Consider the following 20,661-nt stretch of genomic DNA (forward strand, 5'->3'; position numbering starts at 1 on the left):
TTCATCTGCTCTATCTTCCTATTCCTGCCCTTGCTAGCTCATAGCACCAGGAGTAATCCAGATATTACCACTCTCAGTGACCTCCTTTTTAAATTCCTGTCTAACTCTCTGTAATCTCCCTTCAGAAGCTCAAGCTTTTCCCTTCCTATGTTGTTGGTTCTAATGTGGACAATGACCTCTTGCTGGTCCCTCTCCCCCTTGAAAACTTTCTGCACCCTCTCGGAGACATCCTTGATCCTGGCACCAGGGAAGCAACACACCATTCTGATTTTTTGCTGCTGGCCACAGAAACGTGTGTCTGTACCTCGGACTAGAGAGTCCCCGAATACAATTTGATGTCTTGGAACCTGACGTACCCCTCGTTGCATTAAAGCCTGTCTCAATACCAGAAACTTGGCTGTTCATGCTACGTTCCCCTGTGAATTGATCACTCCCTACATTTTCCAAACAGCATACTTGTTTGAAGTGGGGATAGCGATAGAAGACTCCTGCACTACCTGCCTACCTCTCTTACCTTTCCTGAATTTAACCCATCTATGTGTCTGTATCTTCGACTTTTCCCCCTTCCTATAACTGCCATACATCACATCTCCTTGCTCTTGTAATTGCCTCTAACTGTATCTCCAACCGATCCATTTAATCTGATAGGATTTGCAACCAACAGCATTTATTGCAGATATATTCCACAGTAACTCGTAAACTCCCAAATGTCAAGAAGCGCATATCATTCGACTAAAGGCCATTTTTGCTCCTTTACCATCTACAGACCCAAAACATAACACTGTCTTATTCCTCTCAAAACACTGTCCAGGTTAAATTAATAGTTACGGCTTATATTTTAAGTTTAATCAAGAGACATATCTCAAAAAAACATATAAACAAGTACGAACCTACTCTACTCACAACTGCAGACTTTCTGTAAGGGCACAATTCACTTATCTGTTTCTGTGCTGTGACTTCGCCCAAACAGTTCTTCCAAGATCAGTTGTGAATTGCACTGTTTGTTAATTTTCCCAGACACACTCCGATGTTCAGCGATACCATGAATTCAAACAGCAAAGGTGGTAACTGTGCAGGTTCACTGTGGTGTCAGTTTCTTTCTCTGTCTCTCCCTCTCTCTTCTGCACTGAACTCACCATGTGCTTCCTTTGTCTGTTCTTCTCCCTTTTAAAACTGCTGTTGTTTTGACTTTCTTTTTCCAAAATTCCAAAACAATGCAACAGCATATAAAATAGCAATTGCTGCTCCTGGAATTCGAGGAAATCACCTAAAACACCTCAAAAAAGGCTGTTACAGCCAGAAATTTTCCTGTCCTCCATCTTAGATTACCCAGAGTCATCTGGAATATCCTAAGAGGAAGCTTCTGGGGTTCCTGTTTGCGGTTTCTCTTTCCTATGGGTGCCTTCTGCAAGGATCATTCAGAGTAAATTCAAAATCCCTCATCCCGTTCTCAGTCAATAATTCTAAATAAATGGAGTGCAGGTGCCCATATGCTCTGCAGACATCCAGTGGATTTGGCTCTCCATAAAGGTTACCAATCAAACGCACACATAATGGAGCCAGCACAGTCCTGATAACATTATTGGACTCTTCCATCCTTCAATACAATTTAGTGAGAGCCTATGACAATCCTGGTGGATATTCCTGTGCCTGGCTGCACATTTTCATGAAGTTATTAATGGCCAAGACCATGAGATTACCTTCTGTGTGGGACTGAGCAGGTGCCTGGTCTTTGTCAGACCATTGAGTTCCAGTGACCTGGGATATTTCTTCCTTGACTAGATGCTGAGATGTGTTACTGATGTGCTCATCAGACTGCGCTCCCAACTTTTCTCTTAGTAGTATACCCACTGAGGAGAAAGTTTTTGAGCTGGTGGAGGCAACAGGTAAAAGTTTTGATGATATTTCCTTTGAGAGTTGAATGGCATACTCCTCAGAAGTGGAGTTGAGGAACTCTGCTGCTGTCCTCCCTCAGGGTGGAGACTGATTGGTGTCTGAGAAGAGATGGTATTCCTTGTGTAAGTGGAATGAAAGTATCTACAAGTTAAGAATTAGCTGGTATTGGTCATAATGACACAGCAGCACAGCAGTCTCCCCTTTCACACACAAGGTCGTACTCTTTTTTCAGACAACTTGAACATTCTCTGATCATATGGAGTGAGGACACCCACTCTCCCCACCACCACAACCCAGCATAATTTGAGTCATTTTTCCTGCAATGAAACAGAGAGGGATTTGAGTCAGATGGAAGGACAACTAGTGTTGATGCAGTTACTAGGGAAATGGTGAGGTGTCCCCAGTGAGTCAGAAGCACAGAGGGCAGTAAGGGAAAATCATTTCAGAGGATGGGGTGAGTGAGTACCCTTGAATGGACATTTTGCATGAAATCAGCGTTGTCCATGAGAGACAGGGGCAGAGTACGAGTAAGATGTGGCCCTGTGCATAGAAGGGAGCACAAAGAAAATACACTTACCCCCACGGAGTGCAGAAGATCACTAATTTTCTTTCCGCACTACTGTGCAATCTGTTTTACTCCAGATATAGCACTTAGTCTCGCCTGATATTTCAATCCAGACTGACCTCCTTTGCCTATCTATAGGATAAACCACTGCCATCAGCACCTTCCGATGCCTGTGAGTAAAGTGGGGAGACATCTTGCCTTTCTAAGCTACGTCCTCAATGATAACAACACAGCACCATGGTGCGAAGGGCAGTGTCTGCAGTGGTGTGTAGCGGGACATTAAATGTGACACCAATGATGCAACGATGGAAAGTTTTGTAAGCACTACCACCTCTGCTACCTCAGGATCACATGCAAAGGGCATTGTAGAGTGTAAGGGTGCATAATTAATTAGGTGAAAGTGGTAGTTTATGAGAGAAAAGTTGCTGTGAGCTATGGATTGAGTGCCATGAATCACACACCGAAAAGCATTTCAGCTCAAAAATGGCGGGTGGGAAGAATATCAGCCCCAAGTGTAACTTATAGTAACCTGCCGATCTCCATTTTGCCATCTATGACCATTTTTATATAGTTAAATATAATCATATGAGTTCTGATTGGTGCTTAATTTTTTAAAAAAAACGATACTTAGTTAAATTATTAAAGCAAGATAAATATGTCTCTGAATAGTTGCAGCACAGATTTTAGTTTTAATCAAATTCCTTCAGAAAGGAACAAAATAAACCTAGAAGTGTCAGTATTTCAATGGAATTAAGTCAAATTAATCAAAATATTAGTTACTTCAAATTATCTATTAGTTATTATATCGTTAGATGGAAGAACATTTTTGTAAGGCATAGCATTGAACAGCTAAACTCTTTAAGCTCCTCCTCTGTACTCGAAAAGGGGTCCCTTAGAGGTCACTGTGTGTAATTTCTTAGCAGCAAATATTATTTGTTCAGTTTATTAGGTCTGTGAGCTGAATTAAGGTAAGGTATTTCAGTTGTGCTATAATAGCGTGGTGTAGGAGATGATTGTTAGAATGAAAAGTGCACATCTATATAAACAATTTATGCCAAATTCCAGCTCCATGTGAAAATAAATTTCTGCAAGCAATTTCTCTATGTTGTAATAATTCGATTTGTTTACTTACTTACAGCAGGTAAAAAAGACAAAAGAGGACCAAGACAGACTATCAAATGCTGCAAAATAATTCCCTAAGTAACTGCTTATTTTGCATTGAGTGATTTTCCAACAAATTATTTGGCAGCCCATTCTGAAAGTCAGACAGTTGACCTAAGAATGCTTTCTGTAGTTACACTGAAAGCACAATTTTATACTGTGACAGGTTACTATAATGCCCTTTCTCTAAGATAGAGGTCGTCCCTACAGTAAATCATGGCAGCAGTGGATAGTTTCCAATTACTGTACAGACAGATTGCCAGGACATGTAACACCTACATAGAAGCACTAGCTATTGTGGGAGCATGGTACGTGACAAGGAAGACCATCTGCCTCATCTGTGATTTCTACAACATAGTCCGACTTCATTTCATCCCAAGACTGGTAAGCAGAAGAGACCTGATGAAACACTTCGGCAAATGGGCCTTGGTGACTGGTATGTTCTTTTCCTCAATCTTTGTGTGAATGGCACTGATGAGACAAATTAAACTCTAGACTTGGTACACTTTCATCAAGTGCTGCAGTTGTACTGTAAGCATAGATGTAACAACACTGAACAAACTTTAAAAAGGATTTGGGAAAAGCCTGATTGGTTAACATCCCATCTACCATCTATCCATCATTTGCGTAACATGGCAACAAGTAGCTAAGACTTCTTTGGCAGGAACTGTGAAACCTGCTTCCTTGACAACCAAGAAAGAGCAAATTTATAGAAACGCTATAACTGTCAAGTCATCTTGAAATGTTGGCTCAGTGGTTAGCGCTGCTATTTCAGAGTGTCAAGGACCATTTATTCCACCTTGGGCAACTGCCTGTATGGCACTTGCACATTCTCCCCCTGTCTGCATGTGTTTCTGCTTGGTGCACTGGTTTCCTCTCACAGTCCAAAGATGGTTTGGTCACACTAAAAATTGCCATAGTGTTCAAGGATGTGTAGGTTATGTACGTTAACCATGGGGATTGTATGGGTTACAGGGATAGGAAGTGGGAATAGGTCTGGGTGGGATGTTCTTCGGAGGGTCGGTGTGAACCTGTTGGTCTGAATGGCCTATTTCCACACTGAAGGGATTCTATGGTTGTGTCAATATTTTACCCTTCATTCGCACTGGCATAAAGTTCTGAACATTGCACCCAATAATATTGAGGAAACACCTCCAAAAAGGAATGGACAATCAGTGTCATCCATATTTCTAGACTCCCTAATTTTTTTAAAAGCCAGAATTTGGGCACGAATTGACGTCATAATGCAGAAGACTGAAATTCCGTGATGAAGATGCTGGTCTCACCCCGTTTTGCTCTCATGTAAGTCTTGGCAAGTGAATTACTCTCTGAATTGTAATGCTGGTGCAAAGCCAAAATATATTTACACTTCTATGAATGCACCAAAAAAGAGCTGATTGCATCATTAATTTTACTAGTCTTTAAGCAATATTAATCTTTGTATGTTTAATGTGTTGTATTAAATATAAAGAGAAGCTTTTGCCTTTGTGGTATACTGCCTAAAATGCTTTTGCATACACAACCAACTATGGAAAGACACCATTTGGAATAGAATCATTGAACGTAGGAGCAGGAATATGCCTTTCAAGCCTGTTCTGCTATTCAATATGATCATGGCTGACCATCCAACTCAGTATTCTGTTCTCGCTTTCTCCCCATATCCTTTGATTCCTTTAGTCCTAAGAACTATGTGTACATCATTCTTGAAAGTCTTCAATGTTTTGGCCTCAACAGTTTCTAATGGGAGAGAATTCCACACGCTCACCAATCTCTGGATAAAGAAATTCCTCCTTGTCTCTGTCCTTAAAGGCTCAATCCTTACCTTTAGGCTGTGATCCCTGGTTCGGGACTCCTTGGTCATTGTGATTATCCTTCCTGCATTTGCACTGTCTATTTCTGTTCAAATTTTAACAGTTTCTATGAAACTCAACACCCCCTCTCCACCCTAAACATTCCTCTGAACTTTAGTGAATGTAGTTGTAACCAAACCAGTCTGTCCCTGTACATCAATCCCCTGCTGTTATACTCGAATCCATACACGATGAAGATCAACATATCATTGTCTTTTTCACTGCCTGTGTATCTTCCTCTTTACTTAGAGTAACTGGTATATGAGGATGCCAGATTTTGTTGATCTCTCCACCTCTTTCCTAGTCTGCCACCATTCAGATAACAATCTGCTTGCTGGCTTGTGCTAGCAAAGTGAATAACCTCACACATTCACATTATATTTCAGCTGCCATGAAGTTGAAAATGTAACTTGTCCAAATTACACTGAAACCTCTCTGCATCCTCTTCACAGCATTGTCTTCCATCTAGCTTTGTGTCATCTGCAAACTTGGAGATGTTACTTTTAGTTCCCGCATTAATATATATTGTGTATAGCAGGATTCCAAATACTAATTCCCAAGGTACCCTACTAGTCCCTGCCAGCCACTGGGGGGGGGGGGAAGAAAGATACATTTAGTCTTACTCTTTGTTTCCTGTCTGCCAACGAGTTCTCAGTCCATTTCAGTACATGACCTCTGTAAGTACATGACCGTAATGGAACAGAATGTAGAATATAGTGTTACGGCCATAGAGAAGGTGCAGAGAAAGATCAAATCTACATTAACATAAGTCTGATAACAGCTGGGAAGAAGCTGTTCTTAAATCTGTTGGTGTTTTCAAGCTTGTGTATCTTCTGCCTGATGGAAGAGAGTGGAAAAGAGTATAACTGGGGTGGGAGGGATCCTTGATTGTGTTGGCTGCTTTCCCGAGGCAGCGGGAAGTGTAGATGAGTCAATGAGAGGAAGGCTGGTTTTTGTGATGGACTAAGCTGCGTTCACAACTCCATAATTTCTTGCGATCTTAAGCAAAGCAGTTGCCATACCAAGCTGTGATGCATCCAAATAAGATACTTCCCATAGTGTATCTATAAAAATGGGTAAGAGTATGTGGACATGCCGAACTTCCTTAGCCTTCTGAGGATGGAGAGGTGTTGGTGTGCTTTCTTGCCTGTAACGTCAACGTGGATGGACCAAGATAGATCGTTGGTGATATTTACTCCAAAGAGTTTGAAGCTCTCGATCACCTCCTCTTCAGCACCACTGATACAGACAGGACCATGTCACCCACTTCACTTCCTGAATTCGATGACCAGCTCCTTCATTTTGCTAACATTGGGGGAGAGATTATTGTCTTTGCACCATGACATTAAGCTGTATGTCTCCTTCCTGTACTCTGTCTCGACATTGTTTGAGATCTGACCCATTACAGTGGTGTTATCAGCAAATTTGTAGATTGAGTTAGAGCTGGATTTGGCCACACAATCATGAAGGAGTATCGTATGCAGCTGAATACTCAGCCTTGCAGGGCACTGGTGTAGAGGATTATTGTGGAGGAGCTGTTGTTGCCTATGCTTACTAATTGCAGTCCACGGGTCAGGAAGTTGAGAATCCAATTGCAGGAGGAGAGAGCAGATTCCTAGGTCTCGGAGTTTGGAGATGAGTTTTGTTAAAATGATGGTGTTGAAGGAGGAGCTAAAGTCAATAAATAGGAGTTTGATGTAGGAGTCTTTGTTATCCAGATGTTACAGGGATGAGGTAGAGCCAGGGAGGAGGTGTCTGCTGTGGACCTTTGTGACAGTAGGAAAATTATAGTGGATTAAGGCAATCTGGCAGTGTGGAGTCAAAATGTGTCGTTATTAACCTCTCAAAGTACTTAATAGTGATAGATGTTATTGCCATTGGGCAGTAGTCGTTAAGGCACGTTCCCCGATTTTTCTTTGGCACTGGGATGTAGTCCTTGAAGAAGGTGGGAACCTCACTTCGTGAGGATGTCTGCAAATACTCCTGCTGGCTGCTCCATGCAGGACCTGAGTGTATGCCTGGTTACTTTATCTGGGCCAGTCACTTTCCATGGGACTCTAGCTTAGTTGGTATTGTTTCTTGGCATCTCTGATGGTTTTGTGAAGATTGTACCTAGATTTCATGTATAGGTCAGGGTCACCTGACTTGGATGCCTCAGACCTGGACTTCAGTAGGGACTGCATCTTCTGTCTTATGCATGGTTTCTGTCTGGGGAACACTCAGATTCGCTTCAATTCCTCTCTTCTATTAGGCCCTGTATTTTGTCTCATATTTTTGGGATGTTGTTTAAGTCTTGTGTTGTGAAGATAGGACTAAAATATGCACTTAATTGGTCTGCTGTTGTTGTTTCCTATTATAAAATCCCTGTTTCTGACAATAGTGATCTGTGTTTTAATTAATCATTTTCTCCTCACATATCTATTGAAGCTTTTGCTATCAGTTTGTATATTCCTTGCAGGCTTATTCTTATACTCTACTTTCTCCTTTTTGATCAGCCTTGTTTTCTCCCTTTGCTGGAATCCTAAACTGTTCTCAAGCCTTAAATCTGTTTGCTTTTATTGGCCAACTTTTATGCCTCTTCCTTGGATTTAATACTATTCCTGCATTCCCTTGTTAGCAATAGTCTGACCATATTTGCCATTTTATCCTTGTGCAAGACTAAAATAATAACATTTGCAGTGCTTTCATGCACTCTTTTTAAATGTTTGCCATTGCCTATTGACCATTGTCCCTTTTAAATAATGATCCTTAACTTAGTATAGCTAACATGTGCTTCACACCTCTGTAATTTCAATTATTTAAATTCAGGACCTCAAAAACAATTACTTCACTCTCCATTTAATGAAGAGTTCGATCCTATTGTGGTCACTCTTCCCTAAGGGCCCATGCACAGCTAGATTGTCAATTATTCCTTTTTTAATCAACACCCAGTCAAGGATGCCTTTCCTCTAGTTGGTTCCTCAAGATGTTCAGTTGTAAAACTATCCCATATGTTCTTCAAGATTTCCTCCTCTATAGTATTGGCACTGACTTGATCTATCCAATCTGTATGCAGTTTGAGGTCGCTCATAAATACAGCTATACCTTTATTAGTTGCATTTTCTTTTGTAACACCTTCCCCTACTACTATTGTTTTCTGTCTCTTGGTATTTCTAAACTCCACCTTTTACAGATTCCACCACTCAGCTAATATATTTCCTCACAATTATTTCAGTTTCCATTTTAGTCAGCAATGTTACCCCAATTACTTTTAGCCTGTCCTGGTAACTGTGAGACAAATCCCACAATTATGCACCTGTCGTCTATATATAATTAAGTCTATTCTATTGAATGACATCTATTCTCTTTTAATTGCTGAAATAGAAATAAGTAATTTAGAATGTCCAATTTTGGGCCCATTGTCACTTGACTACAGTCCCTCCTATTGATCCCTTGAAGCGTAAATGGGATCACAGGCTCAGACCATGCTCTTGTGAAGGCACATAACAAGTCTCAGCAAGATAGCCTAACTCCCTAAGTATTTGGGTTCACTATTATACATTAATTCTCAATTTATGATTTAATTTGCCACGGTTTACGTACATTGGCCGGCCCTGAAGCCTCTCTGGCATTAGCAGTACTCGATAGAGTAAAATTCATGCCATGTAACGATTTATATAGGACTTTCGCGATGCAGTCAGGTTCACCAATTTCTTGGCTACCACTGTAGGAGTGTAGATCCATAGTTATTTTCTTGATGAATTCCTTCTTCGAGAGAATGAATTTAACTGGGGGGAGGGCTGTGAAGTAAATCAGAGTAAACAGGATGAACAACACAGCCAGGTGGAGAGGAGACATACCCACTGATGTATCTGCACATTTGAGCCTCAGTCCCAGAAGTCACCTCACTGATTAGTCACTTTGTTTTCCCTGATATACTTGAATTTGCTCTGTCTGCTGAATAGCAGTATGTGCCTTACTTTATGTGCTTTTGCCAGACCTGCTGTAATTGTTCTCTGGTAGGAATCCAATATTGTACTTCCCCAAATAATCCCCGTAAATTTGTCTGAGTTCATCACTGATATTAACAAAGATCTCATTCCTTCCTGGATGTTTGTGAGCTTGATTAAACCTAACCTGGCTGGCATGTGTGGCCTAATACAAAAGGTAGTGTTTTGGCTGTTACATGAGGATGTTGCATCTTGGTTTGGTAGTGTTTTAGAGAAGTTGTGATGCAGTGTTATCCCTTCCCCAGTGACGTGTTCAGGCTCCAGATCTCTACAGTATAGCTTAGAATGTTGTTTGTCTGAAAACTATATAAGGCATGTTTATTTGAACATATAGGGTAATGGCACGAATCACTTTATTTGCCTGTGTCATTTATCAACAATGGTATCTGCGAGTCTTCCCTCTCTTTTTTTAAACAGTGAACAGAAAGGTGTTGTTGTATTCTAACCATACACTCTTTCAGATAATGCCAATGTTTTCCACCTTGAAGACTTGTAATCCATTTTGATTTGGCACTCTGATCAGGATCTCCAGTACCCAGTTTGGGCAGCAGTTAGCACTGTTGCCTCACAGCACCAGGGACCTGGGTTCAGTTCCAGACTTGGGCGACTATTTAGAAGGATGAGCAGGGACCTGAATGAAACTTACAGAATACTGAGTGGCTTGGACAGAGTGGAAGTTGGGAAGATATTTCCAATGGCAGGAGAGATGAGGATCCGAGGACAACCTTAGAGTAAAGGGAAGACCCTTTAGAACGAAGATGAGAAGAAACTCTTCAGCTTGAGATTGGTGTGGGTCATTGAATATATTTAAAACAGAGATAGATGGGTTCTTCATTGCCGGGGGACCAAAGGTTGTTGGGAAAATGCGAAAATGGGGCCAAAAAACTTATCTTAAAACAGACCAGATTTGATGGGCTGAATGGCCTAATTTCTGTCTCTATGTTTTGTGGTCTTATGGACTATCTGAAGTTTGCACGTTCTCTCTGTATCTGCATTGGTGTTTGCTGGATGATGAGATTTCCTCCCACAATCTAAAGATATGTAGATTAGGTGGATTGGCTGTGCTAAATTGTTTGTAGTGTCCAGGGATATGCAGCCTTGGTGGATTAGACACAGTCAATCAGAGTTACATGTTTAGGGTAGGTCTGGGTGGGACACTGTTCGGAGAGTCAATGCAGACTCGTTCGGCTGAATGGCCTCTATCTGCATTGTAGGGATTCTATGAAATATATGTAGCATTGACACCAGATATTAGAATAAAACAAAATATTCTAATCCTATATGCATAACTCTCAAAATCCAACGCTGGACCAACATTTTTATGACACTGATACACTAAGCATCAGATTCCAGAAGTCAGAGTATATGGCTCTGCACCAATGCATATTTTGGTTTATGTATTGGTACATATATCAGTTTTGATATGACATGTTAATTCTGCTTTGTGCGATCTTGCTTTATGAGAAAATTGTGCAAGAGCAACGCCATTTAAACGAATGGGTTCTGAATCACATTATAGCTCATACATGTAAGGAAAGTTTGCCTTCTACAAATATTGGTCTAAATTCTTCAATTGCATTAAAGCCAATTCACGTTGAAGAAACGTGATATAGCAGAACCAACTGTACCACTATATGTATTTTTCTACTTATGCCATTTCCTTTTATCACTTCCATTACAAGGAGAAATAACAGAAACAGAAATTGCTAGAAAAGCTCAGCAGGTCTGGCAGTGTCTGGAGAGAAATCAGAGATAGCATTTCAGGTCAAGTGGCCCTTCCCCACAGATGCAGCTAGACCTGCTGAACTTTTCCATTAATTTCTGTTTTTGTTTCTGATTTACAGCATCCACAGTTCTTTCAGTTTTTACAAGAAATAATACTGGGAAAGAAAATGGCAAATTTTCATCATTAACGCGGACAGAGAAAACATTCCTGATCTGTGCTTCCAGCCTGTGAAGTTATATGTCCAAATGATAAGTTACCCTAAAGATGGCAGTTCAAACCTTGGAAAAGATTTATCTCCCTGTAAATTGATTTTACTAATTTGATTTCTTAAAACATCCAATTAAAATTCACACCTAAAGTAGTTTACATATTCAGCAATATTAAACTTTAGAAATCATTAAAACAAGTAGTCATAGTTTTGAAGGTGAAATAATCTTAATTTAAAATAATCTTAACTAAGTGAATTCATTGTTTCATTCACCCATATTTATTGTAGTGCTGCTTCCCAATCCTATTCCTTGCTGCTTTTCACTCTGTTGAAAATACTGGCTCAATCCCACATTTTTTTTAAGCTGTGGTCTAGCTTCCAGATAAGCATTGGCTTTCTTTTGGTCATATACCCCATTATGCTGGTTGTGTTCTCCTAAATATTTGCTACGATAGGAAATGGTGTTTTCCTCTTCCCCATAACCGCTAAAGCACAAAAAATGCACTAGCCTCAAAGACATACATTTGAGTAGTGGAAGTGAAGAACTTAAGTTGAAAGGCATGTTGGCAACTATTACCATACAGAAAACTATCAAGATTTTAGAGGTTTATCATTTGATCCTTCGTTAACAATCACACTGCACATTACTCTTGATATTGTATATGCTGCTACGTTTGCCATTTGCAAACATCTGATTATATCTAACTTGATTTAAGAGTATATTGTCCAATTATATTTGCCAAAAATTACAAATTGAGTTTGCTTTATTTTATTTAATTGTGGACAAATTTTATACCAACAATGTTTTGAACAATTTAAACTTCTACAAGAGTAATTCCACATTTTCGAGGTGGCAGTTGGAGATGCCTACCACAGAAACAGGGGATTTTGGGCGCACTTCTCAAATCTTCTAATTTCTACTTTGTTTTTGTGAAACATAACACCTTTGCCAATCTTTATAATAGTCACAGTGCAGCAAAAATGCCGACATTCCTTGAGTCAAGCGAAGCCTCAATTCCATCTTTAGCTGGGATAGTCACCCAGCATTTTCTGAAGAGGCTTTAGAAGCATTCGTATGTTTCTATTTGGATACAGAACTGGCTCAAAGGTAGAAGACAGAGAATGGTGGTGGAGGGTTGTTTTTCAGACTGGAGGCTTGTGACCAGTGGAGTGCTACAAGGATCAGTGCTGGGCCCTCTACTTTTTGTCATTTACATAAATGATTTGGATGCGAGCATAAGAGGTACAGTTAGTAAGTTTGCAGATGACACCAAAACTGGAGGTGTAGTGGACAGCAAAGGGGGTTACCTCAGATTACAACAGGAAATATTGCATGCAATTCTGGTCTCTTTCCTATTGGAAAGATGTTGTGAAACTTGAAAGGGTTCTGAAAAGATTTAGAAGGATGTTGCCAGGGTTGAAGGATCTGAGCTATTGGGAGAGGCTGAACAGGCTGAGGCTGTTTTTCCTGGAGCGTCGGAGTCTGAGGGGTGACCTTATAGAGGTTTACAAAATTATGAGGGACATGGATAGGATAAATAGACAAAGTCTTTTCCCTGGGGTCGGGGAGTCCAGAACTAGAGAGTATAGGTTTAGGGTGAGGGAGGGAAAGATATAAAAGAGACCTAAGGGGCAACTTTTTCACGCAGTGATTGGTACGTGTATGGAATGAGCTGCGGAGGATGTGGTGGAGGCTGGTACAATTGCAACATTTAAAAGGAATTTGGCTGGGTATATGAATAGGAAGGGTTTGGAGGGATATTGGCCAGGTGCTGGCAGGTGGTACTAGATTGGGTTGGGATATCTGGTCGGCATGGACGGGTTGGACCGAAGGGTCTGTTTCCATGCTGTACATCTCTATGACTCTACAACTGTATTTGTGTTAATGGATAGGGCTGAGGTACATCTTTGTCAGTTTCTATTATAATGATATATAATTTCATTTTGATAGTAATAGATTTACCATTGTTTCCTTAGGTGGAGCAGATGGGATTGGCAAGGCTTATGCTGAAGAGTTGGCTCGCCAAGGCATTAATTTGATTCTCATTAGCCATAACCGAAGCAAGCTGGAATCTACAGCCACTGCCATTTCAGACACGTTTAATGTTGAAACCATTGTAATAGAAGCTGATTTTACCAGAGGACGAGAAATATACCAGCCAATCCGAGAAGCTCTAAAAGATAAAGAAATAGGCATCCTGGTGAATAGTGTTGATGTGCCTTATGAGCATCCACGATCTTTCTTAAATATATCTGAGGACAAACTCTGGGATCTCATAAATGTAAACATTGCTGCAACCAACATGATGATCCATATTTTGTTACCCGGAATGATACAGAGAAAAAAAGGAGCTATTGTTAACATTTCATCAGGGTCTTGCTGTAAGCCCACACCACAGATGGCTATGTATTCAAGCACTAAGGTATCTCTAATGACTTCTGCAAATATAATATGCCATTTAACTGTATGCCCACATTTTCCCTAGGGCAGGGAATTCCAAAGCTAGAGGGCATGGGTTTAAGGCAAGAGTGGAAAGATTTAAAAGGGACCTGAAGGGCAACTTTTTCACACAGAGGATGATGTGTATGTGGAATGAACTACCAGAGGAAGTGGTGGAGGCGAGTACAATTACAACATTTAAAAGACATTTGGACAGGTAAACAAATAGAAAGGGTTTAGAGGGATATGAGCCAAACGCAGGCAAATGGGACTAGTTCACTTCAGGAAACCTGTCAGCATGGACGGGTTGGACCAAAGGATTTGTTTCTGTGCTGCAAGACTGACTACTTGCGAGAAGCTCCAGAATTAATTTGTATTAACAATACCACATTCATAGCCTTTTTGAAGTTTTAAATCTGAATGTTATATCTAAAATTATAAGTGCACTCTCCATGCAAATTAATTGACTCATGAGTCATAGTTGTTCAATTATATTGTGATTTTTCATAACAAATGCTTTAAGTAATCATTGATAAGATAGCTAGGCTGTTGTGTTTGCATCACCCACTCAAATTCTTGCCCATTAAAAATATAAGATTTAAATTACAATTCTTTCCTATTTGAAAAAAATGTTCCTTTTGTGATTATCCTAATTAATGTTTAGGCAGGTAACCTGATGGAAATATATGACAAAGCATCACAGCAACTTTACAGCTGAGATGGGTGGGGGAAAGCTTGCCTGTTAACAGCATTTGTAAGTGTATTAGCTACCTTGATTCACTGCCAGTGTTTTGCATTTGGAAAATTAGAACTATCAACTTCTGGAAATCATTGTGTCTTCTAATTATAGGCTGTCATCTTGACCTTTAAAGAAAATGGTAAATTTTATGTATTTGTTAATTTAGAATTGGCCTAAACCCTATACTTAGGAATTCTACATTTTCAAATGTACTTTGTTGTTTTTTTCAGATGTATTTGGATCATTTTAGTAGAGCTTTGCACTTTGAATGTGCATCTAAAGGAATTTTTGTTCAAAGCTTGTTGCCATTTCATGTAAAAACCAACACAGCCACACGCACTGATGGATTCTGCATCAACACATGGCTAGCACCATCAGCAAATGTTTACGCACATCATGCAATTTCAACCCTTGGAGTATCACACAGGACATCTGGTTACTGGATGCATTCTATACAGGTGATTATAGTTCAGTATTGTTGACGTCCAAAATTTACATCAAAGGACTTGAATTTATATAGAATCTTTTACAATCTCTTACATTCTAAAGCTTTTTACATCCAACACTGTTGAAGTATAGTCAATCACTAATATAATGTTAGTGAGTTTTGAGAAGATTTTGAGCTCAGGTTGAGGTTCTGAATGTAGGTTTGCTCGCTGAGCTGGAAGGTTCGTTTTCAGATATTTCGTCACCATACTAAGTAACATCTTCAGTGAGCCTTCGAATGAAGCACTGGTGGTGTAGCCCACTTTCTATTTATATGTTTGAGTTTCCTAGAGTTGGTAATGTCATTTCATGCAGTGACATCATTTCCTGTGGTGATGTCATTTCCTGTGGTTTTTCTCAGGGGGTGGTAAATGGGATCCAAGTCAATGTGTTTGTTCATAGAGTTCCGGTTGGAATGCCATTCTTCTAGAAATTCTCGTGCATGTCTCTGGCTTGTCATAGGATGGATATGTTGTCCCAGTCAAAGTGGTGCCTGTCCTCATCTGTATGTAAGGATACTAGTGAGAGTGGGTCATGTCGTTTTGTGGCTAGTTGATGTTCATGTATCCTGATGGCTAGTTTTCTACTTGTTTGTCCAATGTAGTGTTGACATTGGACAAACATCCAGAAAACTAGCCACTAGGATACATGAACATCAACGAGCCAGAAAACGACATGACCCACTCTCACAAGTATCCTTACATACAGATGAGGACGGGCACCACTTTGATGGGGCAACATATCCATCCTATGACAAGCCAGAGACATGCACGAGAATTTCTAGAAGAATGGCATTCCAACCGGAACTCTATCAACAAACACATTGACTTGGATCCCATTTACCACCCCTGAGAAAAACCACAGGAAATGACATCACCACAGGAAATGATGTAACTGCATGAAATGACATCACCAACTCTAGGAAACTCAAACATATAAATAGAAAGCGGGCTACACCACCAATGCTTCATTCGAAAACTCACTGAAGATGTTACTTAGTACGGTGATGAAATGTCTGAAAACGAACCTTCCAGCTCAGCGAGCAAACCTACATCCAGAACTAACATAATGTATAAAGTATTTTGACCAATTTATATACAAGGTGTCACAAAGAAAAATATGTTTAAAGAACAGATACTCTATTTTCAAGTTAGTTGGATAAAAATTGATTAGGATGTTGAACTCTGATGCTCTTTTAAATTCATTTAGTAGATGGCACCTCTGGTTATTATACTTTGTTCTGTTTCTTCACTATTTTATTGCAGCATCAGTGTACATCATGTGCTCAAGCCACTGTGATGAAGATGAGAGCTTAGTTTAGTAGTATCACTCTTGCTTGTCGCATCACTAAAAAATATTTAGTCTGAAATGTACTAGTCGTCTCTTTTCTGAAGACATTGAATGAATTAATGAAATGTTCATTGGAACTAAACAGGCCGAAGCAGCCATCCTTTCTAAAAATTGACGATATTGTCATTAGGCCAGAAGATTGTTGATCTGAGTTAAACCAAAATATGAATTATAGCCTAGATTGGGTCGATAACTTGGGTAGATAGAAAAGGAGTTCTTTTTAAAGCTCTCTTCATATCATCCCCTCAACCATTAACATCAAATACAAATAAGGTATTTATCTCCCTAAATATAAGTAGTCAACTAATGAAGGATGTCAAGTGTCAAAAGTGAAAAACACAGCTGTTAGCGTGCATGATGTAGCAATGGATTATACATTTAGATTAGATTAGATTAGATTAGATTAGATTAGACAGTGTGGAAACAGGCCCTTTGGCCCAACAAGTCCACACCAAGGAATAACCCACCCAGACCCATTTCCCTCTGACTAATGCACCTAACACTATGGGCAATTTAGCATGGCCAATTCACCTGATCTGCGGAGGAAACCGGAGCACCCGGAGGAAAGCCACGCAAACTCCACACAAACAGTCACCCGAGGTTGGAATCGAACCCGGGACCCTGGTGCTGTGAGGCAACAGTGCTAACCACTGAGCCACCATGCCACCCTATTAAAGATCAATGTGGGTAAAACCCGAACTGTGAATGTATTTCTATTCTAGAAACAACCGTTAGCATTCCAATAAACAAGCATTTGCATCAGGTCAGACAATGCCTGGGAAATATAACTGAAACAGCAGAATATGCTAAGAAAGAGATGGCTAGGAATTCTAGAAAAAAAATGCATTTAACAGAAGGAAGGGAATATCAATGAGTCAGTTTGAACAGGGAACTGCAAAAAAGAATTGCAAAGGGTTTTGTTTAGAGTCTGAGTTTGAAACAAAGGTCACTCTTCAAAGCAGTTAAGTTCAGAAAACAAACAATGAAACATTAGCAATGATACAAGAACATTTTTGATTGATGTTGTGGACAAAATAACAAATCAATTGTATTAGGCATGTGCAGATGTGATGAAGAATTGATAGAGGAAGGCCAAAAGAAAGGAAGAGGAGGCTGCTCATGAACCATTTGACAAGTGGACAATGATATACAGAATTGAAGAGGGAATCATGGTAGAAAGATATTAAAAAAACAGAATTAAGCCAAATTCACTTCTGAACATGATTATTCATTGTCATATTCAATGTGCTACATTTTCTTTCAAAGATATGAAATTATTTTCCTTTTGGAGCCAATTTATGGATAAAGAAGCTTTTTTAGGCCATTGAACATTTTAATAGACGTTCAGATAATCTTTGTGGAAAATCTTTTTTAATATATTTTAAATAATTTATTGGCTGTATGAAATTATCTTTGTGATTTTCTATTTGTTTTCCTTTGCAGTTTTTATTTGCCCAGTACATGCCTGAATGGCTATGGGTATGGGGAGTTACTCTGATGAACACCAGTTTGTGCAGAAAGGCAGCACATGAATCATAACCCAAAGACATGCTGGCAGGACAGCAAACCATAAGTGTGTGCAGAGCTATCACCACCCTGTGTCAGCAGGATTACATAATATACAATGTTGTTTGTGACTATAAAAATATTTATTTTGCAAAAAACTTGGTTAACTGGAAGAAACATGGATGACGTGATATCCTCATATCTATAAAACTCCCAAAATGGAAATACTACTTATACCAGTAACCTCATGGTATTTTTGTTGCCACTCATAATTAACCTGTCCACACAAGTAGTTTATCCATACCCTATGAGGAAATATTCCAAGGAGTATTCCTAAACAAACATTAATTCAGTTGTCTGAGTTCCCAGAATGTGAATACCTCACCATAATTTTTTCATTGAACATCAGTAATTAAATACCCCAAAGAGAGTTTAAGCCACAGTTAACTATTAAAAAGATTGGAGGACTCATTGTACTTCTTGTCTTCACCTGGTTATCCAATTCAAAATCTATATTTTACATTTGTTTGAAAGTCTGAAGGATTTACAGAATCAGGTATACATTCTGCTTCTGAAAAAAATATGAATTTTCTAATTATATATTGTACATCTCTACTGGATGTTTAAATAAGTGCCATATTTATTAAACCTTATGTATTTACATACAAATTAGTTATTAGGTTAGAATGTGTTAGCTACACATGGCTTATTTGCTGATTTCATTTATTGACTTACAATGTTTGCCTACAGTTTGCTGTTTTTCTGGTCATTAATATGCATATAAAATTCAGATTTAGTCCAAAATATTTACTAATTTTGTTCATTAATTGAGCAAGTTTCAATATTGAAGTACAGCTAGACAGTATTCATAGGTATTACATGACTTCTGTAGTATAGTAAATATTGAATATAAGCATTTAATGCTCTGTGGGTCACTTTTATTAAAAAAATATTTGGTTTGTTACATTATTGTAACCTATTGAGTGAGCTATGTCCTTCAACGCCCATTTGATCACATCCAGCTGGAATACCAGGCTTCTCATACTACTTATAGCATTGTTGTAGGTAAATATTTGTTTGTGCTAATTTAAGTTTTACCAAGTAGAATTTGAGTGTTGCTTAAAAGTAGTGTGAGGTAAGATGCTCTAATTATGGTGTAAGGTTTTATGGTCCTTTTTTTTCATATGATCTGTAACTATTATTGGTGTTGAAGAATGTCCGATGTGGCCTTTATAGCAAATAACTAGAATATATTAAAATGTACATTGAGTCAAAACATGTGCACATTTCACTGTTTCAGTTACTGGTCACTAAAATCTGGTATAAGATTAATTGAAAAGGCATTACAAATTACTTGGTAAAAGATGTATTGAAAGGATAATGAAGAAAGCCATAAAGTAGTAAACACAAGGGTTCAAGTTAGGCAGAGTGTAACTGAAATTTGTCTTTCATTTCAACTCTTTTTATTAAGAAACAGCAGTCATGAGAACCAAAAATGTATGAAAGTACTCAACAGGTCAGGGAGCATTTGTGGAGAGAAACCAAATTAGTGTTTCATGTCAATAGTATTCAACCTGTTGATAGACGTCTGGCATCCATGTATTTAGCTTTAGAGTTTTAATGTATCTGCAGTATATTTTAATGTTTAAACATACTTCCTGCATTCTGGTACCCAATACAGCACAAAATATCTTAATTAATATGTAATGAAGGTCTTGTGGAAATATACTTGTACCAATAACCTTTATATTCCATACTACTTTTGATAACAGTATGAGCATTTTTAGTGCAATTGTTTCAACCTGGAGGTAAAATCTTTTAAGATCCTGTGAACTTTTATTGCTCCCTTTTTACCCTGCCTCCTCATCCAGCCCCATCAATTCAACCTCTATCCTCTCCCCTCAAAAGTCACCCAGGCCCCTTTCATAGCCAGGCCCCTTTCTCTACCTATCAATGTGCCTCTTCTCCCCTCACTTACTCTGCCCCATCTACTCTGCCATATTTCCTGAATTACCCCCTGCTCCCATCCTGAGATACGGGTGAGAATTGTGAATAGTTTCTAGTCATATCTGTCCTGAGACACCAACAAACACAGGTTTGCTGTTACATTCATATTTGACAGTAAATGACAATGCAACGTTTGTTGGGGCAGAGGTGGAGGGTGGTTACAAAAGCAGTCATCTGACCACTTCTACAGCATTCTTAATTCTTGATTGTCATTGTATGACTTGGAAGCTTCAAGATCATGTAGTAACTTCTCTCCAGTTGTTGCACCATATGAATATTCTTCGGTACAGCCTGAAAACAACTGAAGAGAAATAATCATTATCTATTTGACATTCGACAATAAAGTGGACCTATAATTTCATTTCTCATTACAGACATTAACCATGTATGACATCTTTTGGCTAAAATATTACCTGCAAATAGTTCCTATAATTTTCTGTGCCTCATGGAAAGATATTAAACGTTTATTGTCAATGCCACTTCTAAATTTAGTCATAGCTTTTAAAACAATTTAAAGAATATTCTTCTCATCATGTTTAATATTTTATCCTTTCATGGGATGTGAGAATTTGTGGGAAGGTCAACATTTATTGCTTATCCCTAATTGCCCAAGAAACTGACTGTAGGGGTACAGGGAATGGTGAGCAGGTGGTAAGTGAGGTTGTGGGTTAACTCCACTGTTCATCATTATACATGCCCTGATTTCTTACTTCAAGTATACAGGCATAAGTATCCATG

General features: G+C 39.0%; 1 protein-coding gene across 3 annotated transcripts; it reads left to right on the plus strand.

Annotated features, from left to right (window-relative positions):
- The first annotated feature begins 2,412 nt into the window (after positions 1 to 2,412).
- hsdl1 (hydroxysteroid dehydrogenase like 1) lies at positions 2,413 to 19,192 on the plus strand. 3 transcript variants are annotated; one of them, XM_043684330.1, is made up of 5 exons: positions 2,413 to 2,778; positions 3,600 to 4,058; positions 13,373 to 13,818; positions 14,805 to 15,032; positions 17,854 to 19,192. In XM_043684330.1, exons 2-5 carry the CDS (start codon positions 3,839 to 3,841, stop codon positions 17,947 to 17,949), a joined length of 990 nt encoding a protein of 329 aa, XP_043540265.1. In that variant the 5' UTR covers positions 2,413 to 2,778; positions 3,600 to 3,838; the 3' UTR covers positions 17,950 to 19,192. The 3 variants fall into 3 exon arrangements, with proteins under 3 accessions (XP_043540265.1, XP_043540261.1, XP_043540271.1); XM_043684326.1 differs by lacking the exon at positions 2,413 to 2,778 and adding an exon at positions 3,217 to 3,429; XM_043684336.1 differs by lacking the exon at positions 2,413 to 2,778 and having other exon boundaries at positions 3,443 to 4,058.
- Positions 19,193 to 20,661: the final 1,469 nt, after the last annotated feature.

This window comes from Chiloscyllium plagiosum, chromosome 3 (assembly GCF_004010195.1).
Source record: "Chiloscyllium plagiosum isolate BGI_BamShark_2017 chromosome 3, ASM401019v2, whole genome shotgun sequence".
Classification (NCBI taxonomy): domain Eukaryota; kingdom Metazoa; phylum Chordata; class Chondrichthyes; order Orectolobiformes; family Hemiscylliidae; genus Chiloscyllium; species Chiloscyllium plagiosum.

Coding starts and splice junctions, on each gene's coding strand:
- hsdl1 (XM_043684330.1), top strand. CDS start 3,839: ATGGCAGCAGTGGATAGTTTCCAATTACTGTACAGACAGATTGCCAGG. Junction 4,059..13,372: donor CAAATGGGCCTTGGTGACTG/GTATGTTCTTTT, acceptor TTGTTTCCTTAG/GTGGAGCAGATGGGATTGGC. Junction 13,819..14,804: donor CTATGTATTCAAGCACTAAG/GTATCTCTAATG, acceptor TGTTTTTTTCAG/ATGTATTTGGATCATTTTAG.